The sequence below is a fragment of a genome, unplaced genomic scaffold (assembly GCF_019419815.1).
Source record: "Pyrus x bretschneideri cultivar Hongxiangsu unplaced genomic scaffold, Pyrus_bretschneideri_v1 Contig33, whole genome shotgun sequence".
Lineage (NCBI taxonomy): Eukaryota > Viridiplantae > Streptophyta > Magnoliopsida > Rosales > Rosaceae > Pyrus > Pyrus x bretschneideri.
Window position 1 is genome coordinate 3,111,516 of NW_025999646.1, and position 18,149 is coordinate 3,129,664.

The window sequence follows — 18,149 nt, forward strand, 5'->3', positions numbered from 1 at the left end:
TGGGTCCCAATCCCATCCTTTTTCTGGGAAAAGGATCTAGGAATCATAGGGATCTTATAATCATGATCGTTAATCGTACATCGTGCGATCATAAATTATTTTAAAATTTAAAATTAAATATAATAGTATTTAATAAAAACTGACTGTACGATGTACAATTAACGGTCACGATCATAGAATCCTTAGGATTAAAAAAAAAAAGGATCCGATGACTATTCTATACCGACGGATTCTCTCCTCTCCCATTTTAATTACCCTCTAGTATACTCTTTTTATTTTTTTTATTTTTTTATTTTTTATTTTGTTAACAAACATATTGTGTAAACTAAGAAGCTGTGAGAGTGGGCTAAGTTTCACAATATACTAGCAATAATATTCAAATTCATATTTGACGAGAATCAAACATAAAACCTCTAACTTCTAGTACCCTTTTATTTGAACGTTCACAATTAAGTCGCGTCAATATTTTTTGTTGCTTTCTTTGTAGAAAGAGAAAGAAAAAAAAAAAAAAAAAAAAAAAAAAAGAAGAAGAGGGGACCAGAGGGTAGGAGAATAACAGGGGAGAAATCCTATTCCTTTTATACCAAGCTATTCTACTCTAAAATAAATATTAGAGCAATTTGATTTTTATCTTGATTGAAAAGTGATTTGATTTACCTGCACATAGCAAACAAAGACCTCTTACTTACAATTCAAAAGTGAAAAAATATCACTAGAGTACAACGTAGCAATGGAGCAAGTTAACTAAGCAACTTAACCCATTATCAACTACGACGGGGTGGACAGTAATTGGAACGATTCTAAGCTTGTATCTGCACGGCACGTCCTGTGTTCGATTGAAATGCCTCTGAGTCTTCTCGGCCTCAAGAAGGGAGAACAGTTGTGAATCCATCAGCTGATCTCCTTTTAAAAAAGAAAACTCATTATCAATATATCTAATTCTCCACATCTATATGAGTCAAACTTGAAATTTCTGCAACAAAAGTGAATTAAGTACCATTAACAAAAAGACCGGTTGGTATAGTATACACATAAAAAAAATGACTAGTTGATATGTTGGAACACCTAATGTTTTTTTTTTTTTTTTTTTTGGATCACCTAATGTTAAGAAAGGTAACCATTATGTTCTTAACCCTAATAGTATAAACATATGGAAAAATTTGTCTTTTAAAGCGTGTCATCCAATGTGACATTGACTCCACTCCACAGGGACTTCAACCAACCAATATTCCTCGATGTGGTAGGTCAAGTCCTTTGCCATTCGACCAAACAATTGTAATCTTCCTGCAAACATCCAGATTCCAAAGGGCCCGAGGCCAAAACACAAACAGTCACCACTCCAGCCTCACAAAATATATATACTTTTCCAATACAACACTGTCGCCTAATTCCGCAACTCTTAGAAAAAGCGAGTCAGAGTCAGCCAAGAGCAGCAGAACGCCGCCTTTGATGCCCATATGCTGACTTAGCCACCTTTACGCGCACCCACATCATTCTTCCTTACCTACTTAAGACTTTTTGTTTGCTGCTAATGAATGCCTGCACTTCTCTGAGTTCATCAATGGGAGTCGATAGAAAAAACCCAGGTACCAGAATTTGTAACTTCTCATTCCTTATTGTTTTCTGCTGGTCTCTCCCTCTGTTTTGCTCTGCGTCGAGTTCGATTTCGCAGGGGCAATCTATAAAAGATGGAGAGAGACTGATCTCGGATGGCGAAATATTCGAACTGGGTTTCTTCAGTCCGGGGAATTCATCGTCCCGGTACGTCGGAATTCGGTATTACAAAATTTCGGACCCGTCAGTGATCTGGGTTGCAAACAGAGAAAACCCAATTTCTGATAAATCTGGAGTCTTGGAATTTAGAAGTGATGGAAATCTGGTTGTTTTGGATGGAAATGGCACCGCTGTTTGGTCTACTAACGCTTCAGCCGCCACTAACTCGACGGCGAGACTCCATGACGAAGGAAGTCTTATTCTTTCCCGCCGCGGCGATGCCAACGTGGTCTATTGGCAGAGCTTTGACGATGCAGCGGACACATTTTTGCCGGGAATGAAAGTTGAGGTGAGTGAAGAGATCGAGAGAATCGGTTTCTGAGTTCGTGGAAGTCGGAAAGTGACCCTTCGGCCGGAGGGTACTCAATGGGGGTTGATCCTCGAGGATCGCCGCAGATTGTGATATGGGTAGGATCAGAACGGCGGTGGAGAAGCGGGCATTGGAACAAGCAGATATTCATTGGACTTCCGAATATGCCAACTACTTATGCATTTGGTTTTAAGCTTAGTGATGAGAATGGGAAACCATATTTTACATACAGATCGTGGAATCCTTCAGATAAGTTGAGGTTTCGGATAAGGTGGGACGGGTACGAAGAGCAGCTGCTGTGGGCGGAAGAGAAGAGCCAGTGGGAAGTGATACAATCTCATCCTAACAAGACCAACCAATGTGAGTTTTACAACAAATGTGGAAGGTTTGGGGTGTGTAGTGCATCTGATGAATCGAGTTCAATTTGCCGTTGTATGCATGGATTTCAACCGAGGAATTTGGATCAATGGACTGGGGGAAATTGGTCGGAAGGGTGTTCTAGGAAAACCCCTTTGCAGTGTCAGAGAAATAGTTCTAATGGAACGGTGGCAAGGGATGAAACAGATGGATTTGTAGCGATAAGGTGTGCCAAGTTGCCGGATTTTGCAGACTTGGTTGTTGCAGTTCCAGGGGAGAGCTGCGAGGAGAAATGTCTCGAGAATTGTGCTTGTACTGCATATGCAATGGTTCAAGGGATTGGTTGTATGATGTGGACCGAAGACTTGATTGATGTCGAACAATTTACAAAGGGAGGAAACACGTTGCATATACGTGTTGCGCATTCAGATTTAGGTAAAGTTCAAATCCATTTTTCTTGTAGTTGGTGCTATTCGATTCAGTTCTTTTCCTAAAATCCATTTGTGTTCATTATTGAGGTTTCTGGTTTTGGCTTTTACTTTCAATACAAGAAAAGGCAAATGGTGAATTTTAGTCACTTCATTTTCCTTAAGTTCTGTTCCATTCAATTGCTGTGATAAAATTTAAACTCATGCATTTCACAGGAAATCAAACCTTCTGCCTTTTGTGGATCATTGAATTCTAAATTTGCCTCGAGGCAAGCTGCAGCAGCGAGTCCATAAAAGATAATCTAAAACGCCTTTGCTTGTTTTCCCATTCCGTTTGAATTGTCCTTTTATCTGGCCAACTCTTCTGCAGCGATTTTTCTTTTAGTCGTATTGCACTCGTAACTTTAGCAGCGCTTGATCTGTTTTTTTTTTGTCATCCATCCAAAAACGAAAAATAAGTTATTGTCTTTTGATTCCATGTCCTTTAATAATATCAAGGCCAAACATGCTTTCTGTGCTGTATATTCAAATCATTGAAAATACAGAACATAGCACGGAAACGGCCAGGAAACTGCTCAAATAACTATTAAATGTTTGAAATTTTACAACTTACAACGCATTATACTGCACTAATCTTTTAATTGATCTCCTTTTATATATAGGTAGCAAGCACAAATTGTCCACCGCTGTGATAGCAGTAATTTCTGTAGCGGGAGCATTGTTCGCTGTCATCATCCTATTGCTTTTGTGGAAGTTTAAAGCAAAATTGAAAGGTAGGACGCACATTTCCATCCTTCTGGTTAATGAGAGGACAAATTTTTTAGTTAACTTAAGAAAACTGGTAACTGTTCCATGATTTATTCTCCTGTCCATTTAGTTTCTAACTTATTTTTCTTCTTTTTGTTATCTAGTGTTGCCCACCACTTCTTCAATTTCATGGTTAAGGGGAGGTGATACATCAACGCTCGATGCTGGAAAGAGAGAAGAATTTTCAACAGATGCTTCAGGATCAGTAAATGTTTATTCAGAAGGGAATCAAGTAAATAGATCCGAATTACGGCTGTTAAATTTGAGTTGTGTAGCAGCTGCTACGAACAACTTTTCTGAAGAAAATAAGCTTGGGAAGGGGGGATTTGGTACTGTCTACAAGGGTAGCCTTCCAGGGCTACCACAAATAGCTGTAAAAAGACTTGCGAGAAGGTCTACTCAAGGATTGGAGGAGTTCAAGAACGAGATTAGTCTGATTGCTAAGTTACAACACAGGAATCTCGTGAGACTTTTGGGCTGCTGCATTGAAGGAGAAGAAAAGATGCTGGTTTATGAATACATGCCAAATAAAAGCTTGGATTTCTTTCTTTTCAGTATGTTCTCTTTCAGCTGATCAAGTGTTCCTTTTCTGATAATTACATATCTGAAGTTTGTTTAACTTAGCAGTTGTCTTTTTGGTAAAATGACAGATCCAGCCAACCAATCACTACTAGATTGGAGAAAACGCTTCACGATTATTGAAGGGATTGCACGAGGGCTCCTTTATCTCCATCGTGATTCAAGACTTAGAATTATTCATCGGGACCTAAAAGCTAGCAACATTTTGCTGGATGAAGATATGATTCCCAAAATTTCAGACTTCGGTATGGCAAGAATATTCGGGGGTAATGAAAATGAAGAAAATACAGCCCGGGTTGTTGGCACATAGTAAGAACAACTTGTCAACACTAATGCAATATAACTTATTTATCTCATGTTAAAATTATCAATCTGATCACAATATGCGTAATGCAGCGGTTATATGTCACCTGAATATGCAATGGAAGGTCTGTTTTCAGTAAAGTCAGATGTCTTTAGCTTTGGTGTATTGCTGCTAGAGATTGTGAGTGGCCGAAGGAACACAAGTTTGCGATCAACGGAACACTTAAGCCTTATTGGATATGTAAGTTATTCTTACATGATGTTTTAATTGCCAAATCCTAGCTACTACTTCTCCAATCAGTAACTACAACAATGGAATATGAATTTTTTGGAACGTTTTCAGGCGTGGCATCTTTGGAACGAGAATCGAGCAGTGGACCTCATTGATCCTTCCATCGCAGAAACATGTTCCCAGAATGAAACTGAATTATTGAGATGCATACATGTAGGGTTGCTGTGTGTGCAAGACTATGCAGCTAGTAGACCAACCATGCCGGCCGTGGTGTTAATGCTGGAAAGTGAAGCTGCAAATCTTCAGTTACCAGTACAACCTATGTTTACTTCAATTAGGAGACACGTGGAAACAAATTTTGGTACAGAAGGCCAGGATGTAGCATCCTCGAACAATGTAACGATTACAATGTTGGAAGGGAGATGATAGTTAATCTTCCTCCATGTTTATATGCTATTCCATCTCCTATGGGGGTTATTAGTAAAATTTGTATAGCCTGTAATTTTTAGTTAAACAATCGTCAGGGGAAAAGTAAATACTAACAACGGAATTCTAAGAGACAGTGAAATTTTGGATTCTGATGACTGTCATACTCAATAGCATCCCTCTTGCACCACCGCCCTTCACTTTCCAATCAGAATCGTATGCGAAAATCACTCTACCAATGTTGCAGATTGCCTTAACATGCTTCTGGAACATTACATCCCTTGAAAAAAATTTAGTCACAAATGAAGTAGGCACCTCAAGGATCAATATCTTGTTCCACACTGGTTTTGATTGAGACGTGTCCGCGTTAATATTGATCAACGGCTGTCAGATGCCCACGAGACATACTAACGGTGGCATTCTAAGATTGTTGCCTGTGCACAGGTTGTGTACGACATATTTCAAAGTTCTCCATGCATGACTTCGAGAGCTCAGTGGAGGGCGGTATGGAGTTGGGAGGCTAATTTTACACTGTTCACAGCACGCTCTCTCATCTCTAGCTAGTCCTGTATTGTAACAATGGCTGCAAAGGTCGAATCCGATTTTCTCGACTAAGACTATGCATTTGTAGACTTCAAATCTTCAATACCTTTTGTACCAGATGAGATTGATTTCAGTCATCTGTTTAATTTAAATAGGAATGATGGATGTAAGGTGATGGGCCCTAATGTATAGTTAGGTGGTGTTAATGCGAATTTCTCTGATAATTATTTAGAATTTGAGTTATATCTTATTTTGTCAAATGATAAAAATAAAAGCATAAATAACATCATGTCATTTTCAATCATTTTACAAAGTCAGATATACCTATAATAAAAGTTTACAAAACATTCCGACATTGGTTTTTTTTGCTAGAAGTACTTTATAATTATAGTTTATCAAACACTTATTTCACAACTACTTATTATCACAGCACAACACAACAAAAGTAGTTTTAAAAAAAGGTACATCAACCCCACACTAGCCCTTAATCTCTCAGAGTTCGTGTAGAATTTTCTTTCATTGTACAAAACACAGTTGCAAGTAATATCATTTACCGAATGAGAGTACAGATTTTTATAATCTCAGCTGCCGAAATAAAACGTGAAACTGCTGAAAGCTTGAGCAAAGTCGATAAACCTCAGCTGCTGAAATAAAACGTGAAACTGCCGAAAGATTAAGTCAAGTCGGTAAATCTCAGCTGTTGGAATAAAACGTGAAAGATGCAGCAATGTCAATAAATCTCAGCTGTTGGAATAAAACGTGACACTGCTGAAAAATGAAGCAAAGTCAGTAAATCTCAGCTGTTGGAATAAAACTTGAAACTGCTGAAAGATGAAGCAAAGATATTGACTTAAGAATGGAAGTCATTTCACTGACAGTGAAGTTTAAGAATAGTCTAGTACGCTTCAAATGCGAATTCACCTGCTATTCATAAAATTCTTTCATCTCAATTTTAGCCCAAAACAGTATTTCAATGTTCCATCGTATTGTATTCCCAGCAATTTTTAACCATTCAGATGCAAATTGGAACCAAAACTAGTGTTAATCCTTTGAATTCCTCCATGTTCTTCCTGTTCTTCTTTAGCTTGCTTCTTCTGTCACGGCACCATTGTGCTGAAGTTTACGAGATAAGTCCTGCACAACCATTATCAGAGGGACAAACTCTTGTCTCCCCCAGCCAGGTTTTCGAAGTGGGATTCTTCAGTCCTAATAATAATTCCGGTAAGAATAAGTACGTGGGGATATGGCACTAGAGTATTTTTCCTCGAAAAGTTGTATGGGTGGCCAACAGAGAAACCGATTGCAGCTTCAGACACCTTGGCAAGTTTGAGAATAAGCAGCAAGGGGAATCTGGAGCATGTAGATGGAAAAAAGAATTCTCTTTGGTCAACGAATATTTTGTTGTGCGGAAGCTTCAAATATGAAACCAAAGCTAATACGGCAAAATATGACAAGACAAATAATCCAAAAAAGAGCACAAGGATTTATACTGGTTCGGCGTAAGCCTACATCCAGTTCCGAGACAGCGAGGAAATTCCACTAATGTCAAAAGGAGATTACAAATAGAGTTTTAACTCTCAAACCTAATAGCCCACATACACCCAATAGCTCTCACTCTCACAAAGAACAAATGAAGAAGATGGAAACATATACCAAATTCCTTCTCTCCCAAAAGCCACAAAATGTAGCACAAATATCTTTGATTGAGTGATCACTAACAAAAGGGGATTACAAACAAATGGGAAGGAGCAGCACTGTTTCAAATGGGAGAGCCGAACGCTCTCTCCTCTGCTCTCTACCACACAACCGAATGGAAGAAAGCAACCAAACCCTCCATTATGAAGGAGCCAAAACTCACGGGTGGTGAAGAGAACAAACACAATAATAAAAGGTGTTGTTGCTTTTCCCTTTTTTTCTCCCCAAAACAAGGAAAGGTGTTGTCCACCTTTGGTTTGTTTATTCTAAAGTATATGGCCACTTGGCCACATAATCCAACAATCTCCACCTTGGCCAAGTTCCGAAAGCATCACAGAGAATCGAATCAACAATCACCATAAGCACCCAAAGTACACACTAAAGACAACGGGAACTAAATCAAATTCCCCAAACTTACCAGTGCTCATAACAATTTCCACCTCGACTCAAACTGTACCAAAGCCAACAAAAGTAGACCATTTCTCTACCGTCTTCTCCAATTTTGCAAACCATAAGTGCCTTGATCAAAACAAAAGGTGATTCCAACGAAGAACTGAGATTCTTCAATATCACCAACAAAAGATCAAGTACACCATACCAAAGTTGGACACACAATGAACTCCACCTGCTCACAAACACCATGGTCTTAAACTGCACCAATAGACTCATTCACATAGCATGGCACATTCTCCAAGTCAAAACTGATTACAAATTTGGCAACAAAGTCTCACATACCACATACGAAAATATGCCCTTCACTCAAGTTTACCATCATCACATGATCACCAACAGGACAACCAAAATTTCAAATTCAAATAATCAGTAGGAGATCCAAAACCATACCTCAACTGGAGTCTTCAAGAAAACTAATTGCAGATGATGGAGACCAACAGACCAAATAGCAGTGGCAAACAAATCCAACCAAATGTCCATAGCCCAAACAAAGTTAGAAAGCATATAACTTGCCTTCTACACGAGGGTTCCACACAAATGTTCCGCAGTGCATGTGGTGTATCCAAAATAGTGTGGTGCCTCACTATCCAAACTTGCAGAACTCAACAAATTGGCCCTCACTGAATTCAACTTTACCAAAAAAAAGCAAAACCATACCAATATCCAAAACAATAAAAAACACCGATGAAGAGCAACTGACATAACACAAACATACATAGAGGCTACTAAGCAACTTTCTCAAATCATAACAAGGAATCCTTATAAACTCTTAAATCTCCATATGTAGTGGAGAGATTTAAGAGTACCCACAACACCAGATTCTCTTTCTTTTTTCTTCAGCAGACCAATCTTGTGGCAAGGCTTCCACACCCTGTAGCGCCTTAAGCAACCCTTGTTGAACTAGCACAGCTCGCATCTTAACCCGCCAAAGGCTAAAATCATTCCTCCCATTGAATTTTTCAATATCATATTTCACCGACATATTCGATGGTTTCATAGACATACTTGTACAAAGCCCCAAGTCGAAACCCAGAGCTCTGATACCACTTGTTGTGCGGAAGCTTCAAATATGAAACCAAAGCTAATACGGCAAAATATGACAAGACAAATAATCCAAAAAAGAGCACAAAGATTTATACTGGTTCGGCGTAAGCCTACATCCAGTTCCGAGACAGCGAGGAAATTCCACTAATGTCAAAAGGAGATTACAAATAGAGTTTTAACTCTCAAACCCAATAGCCCACATACACCCAATAGCTCTCACTCTCACAAAGAACAAATGAAGAAGATGGTAACATATACCAAATTCCTTCTCTCCCAAAAGCCACAAAATGTAGCACAAATATCTTTGATTGAGTGATCACTAACAAAAGGGGATTACAAACAAATGGGAAGGAGCAGCACTGTTTCAAATGGGAGAGCCGAATGCTCTCTCCTCTGCTCTCTACCACACAACCGAATGGAAGAAAGCAACCAAACCCTCCATTATGAAGGAGCCAAAACTCACGGGTGGTGAAGAGAACAAACACAATAATAAAAGGTGTTGTTGCTTTTCCCTTTTTTTCTCCCCAAAACAAGGAAAGGTGTTGTCCACCTTTGGTTTGTTTATTCTAAAGTATATGGCCACTTGGCCACATAATCCAACATATTTCAGTGCCATCTAATGGCTCAGCAGCAGCTCTTTTAGACAGCGGAAACTTTGTCGTAAAAGATGATGATGTAGGAGCTGTTCCATTGTGGCAGAGTTTTGATTATCCTAGTGACACACATCTGCCAGGTATGCTGCTGGGGTTCCATAGCAAATCTGGAGATACGAATTTCCTGACTTCCTGGAAAAGTGAGAGTGATCCATCGACGGGGATATTCTTGGTTGGACTGACACCACACCTGCCATCACAGCTTGTGGTCTGGATTAATGGATCAACTCCCTACTGGAGAAGTGGGCCGTGGGATAAATCAAGTTACATCGGGATACCAGGTACGAATAATGGGCATCTAGATGGACTCAAATTAGATGATAATGTGAGGCAAGAAACAAAGTATAGTTCTTTTAATTTCGGGGACACTTTGGCATACTCAAACATCTCTTCAGATGGTATACTTAAGCTTATGTATTCGGAACATGGAGAGAACTGGATTCTTGCCTTTGTAGCACAGAACAATTCATGTGATAAATAGGCAGCATGTGGACCTTTCGGGACTTGCAAACGTTCTGAATCTCCAACAACTCCAATATGCAAGTGTTTGAATGGGTTTGTACCGAAGTCACACGAGGAATGGAGCAAAGGAAACAGGACAGGAGGGTGTGTGAGGCAAACCAAACTGGTTTGTGAGACTAATACAAACCAGTCAGTTGCTTCGAGAAAAACTGAAGACGGGTTTCTGAAGATGGTGTGGTTAAAAGTACCAGATTTTCATAAATATATCACGTCTTTGGATGCAGAAGAGTGCAGGACACAGTGCCTGAAAAATTGTTCTAGCCTGGCTTATGCACATGTTAATAACATAGGATGTTTGGTCTGGTCCAAAGACCTTATTGACATACAGGAATTTGCCTATGGCGCGGAGAAGATCTTTTTGTTCTCCTGGACCGTTCAGAACTAGGTAAATGATAATATTTCTTGTACAGCTCCAATTAGCTAGCTATATGTTTTACACAACTTTTGTATTACTAATTCAAATTTTTTCAGGTGAAGGAAAGCCAATAAAGTTAATTTCCAGCCTCACAGCAATTTGTTTGATTAGTATCTTGGGTGCCACAGCGTACTGTTTCCAGAGGTTGCGAGCTAACAAAAAGGGTAAGAGAATGAGATGGATGTGATTGACATGAGAAAACTAACCAAAAATGCTTGGACGCTGATCTGACTCGGTTTTTTATTCTTACATTATCCATATCAGGAAATGCCAGATTAACTGATACATTCGAGAACACAAGAGACACTCTCCAAGAATATATTAGAAAACATGATCCATCAGAGCTATTCATCTATAATTTTGATTGCATATTAATCGCAACGAACACTTTCAGTATCACAAACAAGCTCGGGGAAGGAGGATTTGGCCCTGTTTACAAGGTGATTATGCATTTTTTTTCTCTCTATCTACAGGAAAATTTAATATCACACAGCTACAAGCCTACAAGTCTACAACTGCAAGACACAGATATCGGTGTAATGATTAATTTGTCGCTGGCCTCGTGTAGGGTAAGCTGGAAGAAGGGAAGGAAATAGCAGTAAAAAGACTATCTAGTAGCTCAGGGCAGGGCATGGAAGAGTTCAAGAATGAAATGCTGTTGATCTCCAAACTCCAACGTAAAAATCTTGTTAGGATCATGGGTTGATGCGTTAAAGACCACGAGAAGTTACTGATTTATGAGTTCATGCCAAACAGAAGCTTGGATACTCTTCTATGCAGTCAGTTTTTTTCTCCGGCACTTTTTATGTGTTGCTACAATTTCTTTTCGTTGCCTATCGCGTTCCTTAATTAATATATTGGTAATCTCTGTTCTATTGTTTTAAATTGTACATTTTTAATGGGTATTATTGTGATTAGATCCAACACTGAGAGCAGTGCTTGACTGGAGTAGACGCTTCAATATTATTCAGGGTGTCGCTAGAGGGTTTCTTTATCTCCATCGTGATTCCTGTTTGAAAGTAATACATAGAGATTTGAAAGCCAGTAACATTCTCTTGGATGAGGAATTGAACCCAAAAATTTCAGATTTTGGATTGTCACAAATCGTTGAAGTGGCACAGAGTCTATCAAATACTCACAAGGTTGTGGGAACACTGTAAGCTTAATTTCTTTTCCTCTTATTGGAAGAACTTTTTTCTTAAGACCGTTACGCAAAGAAGCAATATTTAGCTAAATACTAATTAACGAATTGCTTGTCCAGTGGTTATATGTCTCCAGAGAATGCCATGAGCGGAATATTTTCTGAAAAATCTGATGTCTATAGCTTCGGCGTCTTGCTATTGGAGATCATTAGTGGCTGGAAAAATACCACCTTCTATTACAGCGAAGAACAACTAGGCTTCCTAGCTTATGTAAGTTCACATTCGAATCTAATGAATTATGAAATTATGAGCAGATCAGTTTAACAATTGTAGCCAACATAAATGAACTTTGTCAGGCATGGCAGTTATGGAATGGAGGGGATTGAAATTTGTAGATGAAGTGTTGACAGATTCTTATTCCTCATCAGAAGTAACGAGATGCATGCATATCGGGCTTCTTTGCGTGCAGGACGAGGCCGCGGACAGGCCTACCATGCCGGAATACCAAGTAGTGAAAAGGATCCTCCACCACCTAAGCAGCCTATATCTACTAATTTCGAAAACTCATCAGTCTTCGACCCTCACCCACATTACGACAGCATTTTCTCTGTGGATGAAGCTACCATAACAATGATTGAAGGACGATAAGCAATCTCATACCGTTGCATCCAATGCAATGAAATTTCGATCATTATTCTGAAATGTTCTTAGACCTACAACTCAATTTAATCTGAGTCACATAAGTTGTTACGTTTGCTTAATAGACTAGTCAGTCTTAGTCTATCAGTATTATATGTTAAATAGTCAGACTGCTTGTTGAAATTGGTTGTAGTTGTCAAAGTTCGTGTAGAAGCTTCTTTCAATGTATAAAACACAGAGTCACAGACGTAAGCACCGCATGAGATTACTGAATTTTATAATCTCAGCTGTTGAAATAAAATGCGAAACTGCTGAAAGATGAAGCAAAAATATTGACTTTGAGAGTGAAGTTTACTAACAGTTTAATATGCTTAAAATGCGAATCCATCTGCTATTCATAAAATTATTTTATCTGAATTTTAGCCCAAAACGGTATTCAATTACTAGTATTGCAACAGTAAATGCTTTGAATTTCTTCATGTTCTTCATATTCTTCTTCAGCTTGCTTCTTCTGTCACGCCACCGTTGTGCCGAAATTTATGAGATAAGCCCTTCGCAACCATTATCAGAGGGACAAACTATTGTCTCCCCTGGCCATGTTTTCGAATTGGGATTCTTCAGTCCTAATAATAATTCCGTTAATAATAAATATGTGGGGATGTGGCACAAGAGTATATTTCCTCGAAAAGTTGTATGGGTGGCCAACAGAGAAAAGTCGATTGCAGCTTCAGACACCTTGGCGAGTTTGAGAATAAGCAGCAAGGGGAATCTGGAGCTTGTAGATGGAAAACTGAATTCTCTTTGGTCAACGAATATTTCGGTGCCATCTAATGGTTCAGCTGCAGCTCTTTTAGACAGTGGGAACTTTGTCGTAAAAGATGATGATATAGGAGCTGATCCATTGTGGCAGAGTTTTGATTATCCTAGCGACACACTTTTGCCAAGTATGCTGCTGGGGTTCGATAACAAATCTGGAGATACAAAATTCCTGACTTCCTGGAAAAGTGAGAGTGATCCATCGATGGGGCTGTTCTTGGTTGGACTGACACCAGAGGTGCCATCACAGATTGTAATCTGGATTAATGGATCAACTCCCTACTGTGGATTCATATTGTGGGATAAATCAAAGTTCATCCATTGTGGGATAAATCAAAGTTCATCGGGCTACCAGGTACGAATGATGGGTATCTAGGTGGATTCATATTGGATGATAATGTGAGGCAAGGACCAAAGTATTATTCTTATAATTTCGGGGACACTTTGGCATACTTTGACATCTCTTCAGACGGTGTAGTTAAGCTTAAGTTTTCGGAGCGTGGAGAGAACTGGATTCTTAACTTTGTGGCACAGAACAGTTCATGTGATAAGTATGCAGCATGTGGACCTTTCGGGATTTGCAAACGTTCTGAATCTCCAAGGACTCCAATATGCAAGTGTTTGAAAGGGTTTGTACCAAAGTCACACGAGGAATGGAGCAAGGGAAACAGGACAGGAGGGTGTGTGAGGCAAACCAAATTCGTTTGTGAGACTAATACAAACCAGTCAGTTGCTTCGAGAAGAAATGAAGACGGGTTTTTGAAGGTGGTGCGGTTAAAAGTACCAGATTTTCATGAATATATCAGGTCTTCGGATGCAGAAGAGTGCAAAACGAGATGCTTAAATAATTGTTCTTGCCTGGCTTATGCATATGTCAATGATATAGGGTGTTTGGCCTGGTCCAATGACTTAATTGATATACAGGAATTTTCCTATGGCGGACAAGATCTTTTTGTTCGTCTGGACCGCTCAGAACTAGGTAAGTGATAATATTGCTTGTACAGCTCCAATTAGCTAGTTATATGTTTCATACAAATTTTGTTTTACTAATTCAATTTTTTCAGGTGAAGGAAAGCCATTAAAGTTAATTGCCAGCCTCACAGCAATTTGTTTGATTTGTATCTTGGGTGCCATAGCTTTTGGTTTCCGGAGGTTGCGAGCTAACAAAAAGGGTAAGAGAATTAGATGGATGTGATTGATATGAGCAAACTAACCAAAATGCTTGGTTTGACCTGAATATGTTATTCCGCCGATCTGATTCAGTCTTTTATTCTTACGTTTTCCATATTAGGGAATGGCAGATTAACTGATACAATTGAGAACGCAAGAGACACTCTTCAAGAATATATTAGAAAATATGATCCATCAGAGCTATTCATCTATAATTTTGATAGCATATTAATCGCAACGAACAATTTCAGTATCACAAACAAACTTGGGGAAGGAGGATTTGGCCCTGTTTACAAGGTGATTATACATTATTTTTTCTCTCCATCTATAGGGAATTTAATTTCACAACGGCTACAAGCCTACAAGTCTACAACTGCATAGTGAAATGATTAATTTGTCGCCGGCCTCGTGTAGGGTAAGCTGGAAGAAGGGAAGGAAATAGCAGTAAAAAGATTATCTAGTAGCTCAGGGCAGGGCATGGAAGAGTTCAAGAATGAAATGCTGTTGATCTCCAAACTCCAACATAAAAATCTTGTTAGGATCATGGGTTGCTGCGTTAAAGATGACGAGAAGTTACTGATTTACGAGTTCATGGCAAACAGAAGCTTGGATACTCTTCTATTCAGTTAGTTTTTTTCACCGGCACTCTTTCTTTCTTGCTAAAATTTCTTTTTGTTACCCATCAAGTTCCTTAATAACATATTGGTAATCTCTGTTCACTTTTTTTTTTTTTTTTTTTTTTTTTTTTTTAAATTGTACATTTTAATGGGTATTGTGTTCAGATCCAACACGAAGAGCAGTGCTTGATTGGGGTAGACGCTTCAATATTATTCAGGGTGTTGCTAGAGGGCTTCTTTATCTTGATCGTGATTCCTATTTGAAAGTAATACATAGAGATTTGAAAGTCAGTAACATTCTCTTGGATGAGAACATGAACCCAAAAATTTCGGATTTTGGATTGCCATGAATCGTTGAAGCGGCACAGAGTCTAGCAAATACTCACAAGATTGTGGGAACACTGTAAGCATCATTTCTTTTCCTCTTTTTGGAAGAACATTTTTCTTAAGACCGTACACAAAGAAGCAATATTTTAGCTAAATACTAATTAATGAATTGCTTGTCCAGTGGTTATATGTCTCCAGAGTATGCCATGGGCGGAATATTTTCTGAAAAATATGATGTTTATAGCTTCGGCGTCTTGCTATTGGAAATTGTTAGCGGCAGGAAAAGTACCAGCTTCTATTACAAAGAAGAACAACTAGGCTTCCTAGCTTATGTAAGCTCACATCCTAAATCTAATGAATCATGAAATTATGAGCAGATCAGTTTAATAATTGTAGCCAACATAAATGAACTTTGTCAGGTATGGCACTTGTGGAATGAAGGCAGGGGATTAAAATTTGTAGATGAAGTGTTGGCGGATTCTTATTCCATATCAGAAGTAACGAGATGCATGCACATCGGGCTTCTTTGCGTGCAGGACAAGGCCGCGGACAGGCCTACCATGCCTGATGTAGTTTTCATGCTAAATAGTGAAAAGGATCTTCCACCGCCTAAGCAGCCTATATTTACTAATTTCGAAAACTCATCAGTCTACGATCCTCACCCACATTACGACAGCATTTTCTCGGTGGATGAAGGTACCATAACATTGATTGAAGGAAGATAGGCAAAATCCCATACCGATGCATCACAATGCAATGAATTTCGGTCATGTTCTTAGACCTACAAGTCGAGTTAATCTCAGCCACATAAGTTGCTAGGTTTGGTTATAGACTAGTCATAGTCTTCGTCGAGCAGTATTATATGTTGAATAGTCAGATTGCTTGTTACATTGTATAAAATGTCAAAATATTAGAGAGACGGGCTAAAACTCATTTCCAACAATACCGATATCATCCCCAACTTGTTAATTATCACCTGCACGGTCTGACAGGTGTGGAGTTTTATCACAAAAGACTTCGGTGTTAAATGAAGTGGGGTTGAAATATTTAAACTCTTCTTTCTTTCTTTCAACAGCTGATGTGGAATATTCAACATAAAACATAGATGTAAGCTTATACCATTTACTGAATGAGAATAGTACAGAGTTTTATAATCTCAGCTGTTGAAATAAGATGTGAAACTGCTGAAAGATGAAGCAAAGATATTGACTTTGAGTGCATTGGCAGAAATATTCTGCACAACAAAATGGAAAAGTCATTTTGCTAGTAGTGAAGTTTACCAATGGTCTAATACGCTTCAAATGCGAATCCACCTGATATTCAAAAAATTCGTTCATCTGAATTTTACCCAAAACAAAATTCAATTGTTAGTATTGCTTTCCTGGAAAAATTAAATTATTCCTGTGTGAACAAGAACCGAAACTGCTGTTAATGCTTTGAGTTTCTACATGTTCTTCCTATTCTTCTTCATCTTGCAATTTCTCCATGTAACAGGCCTCCTTTTTCATTACTATAATTGGTAGTCTCTGGCCTGCTTGTTTAACACTGTAAAATGCATGGGATATATGAATGACATTATTGCTTTCATTCCAAATGACCGCATTCATTAGATCCAACACGAGGAGCTGTGCTTGATTGGGCTAGACGTTTCAATATTATTCAAGGTGTTGCTAGAGGACTTCTTTATCTTCATCATGATTCCTGTTTGAAGGTGATACATAGAGATTTGAAGGTCAGTAATATTCTCTTGGATGAGAATATGAACCCAAAAAATTCAGATTTTGGATTGACACGTACCGTGGAAGGGACATGAAAAACAAATAGGTTGTGGGAACACTCTAAGAATCATTCCTTCTCTTTTTGGAATAACATTTTTCTAAGACCAGAAACAAAGAAGCAATATTTATAGTTAAGTACTAATTTATTACTTGCTCAGTATTATATGTCTTCGGAGTCTTGCTGTTAGAGATTATAAACGGCAGGAAAAATGCCAGCTTTTATTACAATGAAGAACTAGGCTTTCCAGCTTGTGTAAGTTCACAATTCTAATCTGATAAGACGGGAAATTATGAGCAGTCTACTTTTTTTGTAGCTTAAAATAATCTATAAAACGAAAATTGGCAGATTCTCTGCCATTCCATTTCCTGTATCCTTTTGTTTGTGTAGTTACAATTAAGTCACGTCAATATTTTATATTACTATTTATTTTTGTCTTATTACCTTTATAAAAAAATAATATAAAATATTGACGTGAATTAACTGTGATCACACAAAACAGAATAACACGAGAAGTGAGATGGAAGAGTATCTGGCTCCAAACTGAATTCATCAGACCAGTCTGACAATTGTAGCTGACATACATGAATGTCTTCCACTGCGCCAGTTTGCCTTCCTTGTCATCTATCTTACTTTCATAGTATTTATAATACAAATAGATATATTAAAAAAATTTTGGGGGCCCCAAAGTGTCCTAGGTAATTGTCTTAGAGCAACTCCAGCGTTGGAGCCCTCCCCCCTGGCAATAAACTATTCAATCCACCTAATGAACAGTAATTGCCCTTAATGAACAGTAAGTAGCCCTGGCAATAGATTTTGCATCTCCACCGTTACACTTCTATAGCCCTGGCAATAGGCAATAAAATATTAGTATTTTTTTTATTTATAAAATTAATACAAAATAATTTTAAATGTAATATCGGATAAGATTTTTAATCGTTGTCGGTGCGCCACGTGTCATTATCCTAAGTATTATTAAATAATACAAAATAAATAATTATAATATGGATTTCTGATAAGATTATTAACCAATCACGTCGCGCCACGTGTCATAATCGGTTCACAATCTTTGAGGATAGATTTCCATCAGATTTTAAACGAATGACGGCATGCCACGTGTCA

At 38.4% G+C, this 18,149-nt stretch overlaps 2 protein-coding genes and 1 pseudogene across 2 annotated transcripts; all 3 read left to right on the plus strand.

Annotated features, from left to right (window-relative positions):
• Window positions 1–1,347: 1,347 nt before the first annotated feature.
• Window positions 1,348–5,331, plus strand: LOC103961200 (G-type lectin S-receptor-like serine/threonine-protein kinase B120). The gene is given in 7 exon segments (XM_048591427.1): window positions 1,348–2,075; window positions 2,078–2,875; window positions 3,531–3,641; window positions 3,780–4,229; window positions 4,326–4,563; window positions 4,651–4,798; window positions 4,901–5,331. Coding segments are annotated over 7 exon segments (2,604 nt in total). The 5' UTR covers window positions 1,348–1,531; the 3' UTR covers window positions 5,216–5,331.
• A 968-nt stretch (window positions 5,332–6,299) lies between these two features.
• On the plus strand, window positions 6,300–12,330 carry LOC125480332 (annotated as a pseudogene).
• Window positions 12,331–12,688: 358 nt separating this feature from the next.
• Window positions 12,689–16,410, plus strand: LOC103960654 (G-type lectin S-receptor-like serine/threonine-protein kinase At1g61550). Its single transcript, XM_048591014.1, is given in 8 exon segments — window positions 12,689–13,422; window positions 13,461–14,116; window positions 14,202–14,309; window positions 14,429–14,604; window positions 14,722–14,932; window positions 15,090–15,327; window positions 15,433–15,583; window positions 15,671–16,410. Coding segments are annotated over 8 exon segments (2,580 nt in total). The 3' UTR covers window positions 15,977–16,410.
• Window positions 16,411–18,149: the final 1,739 nt, after the last annotated feature.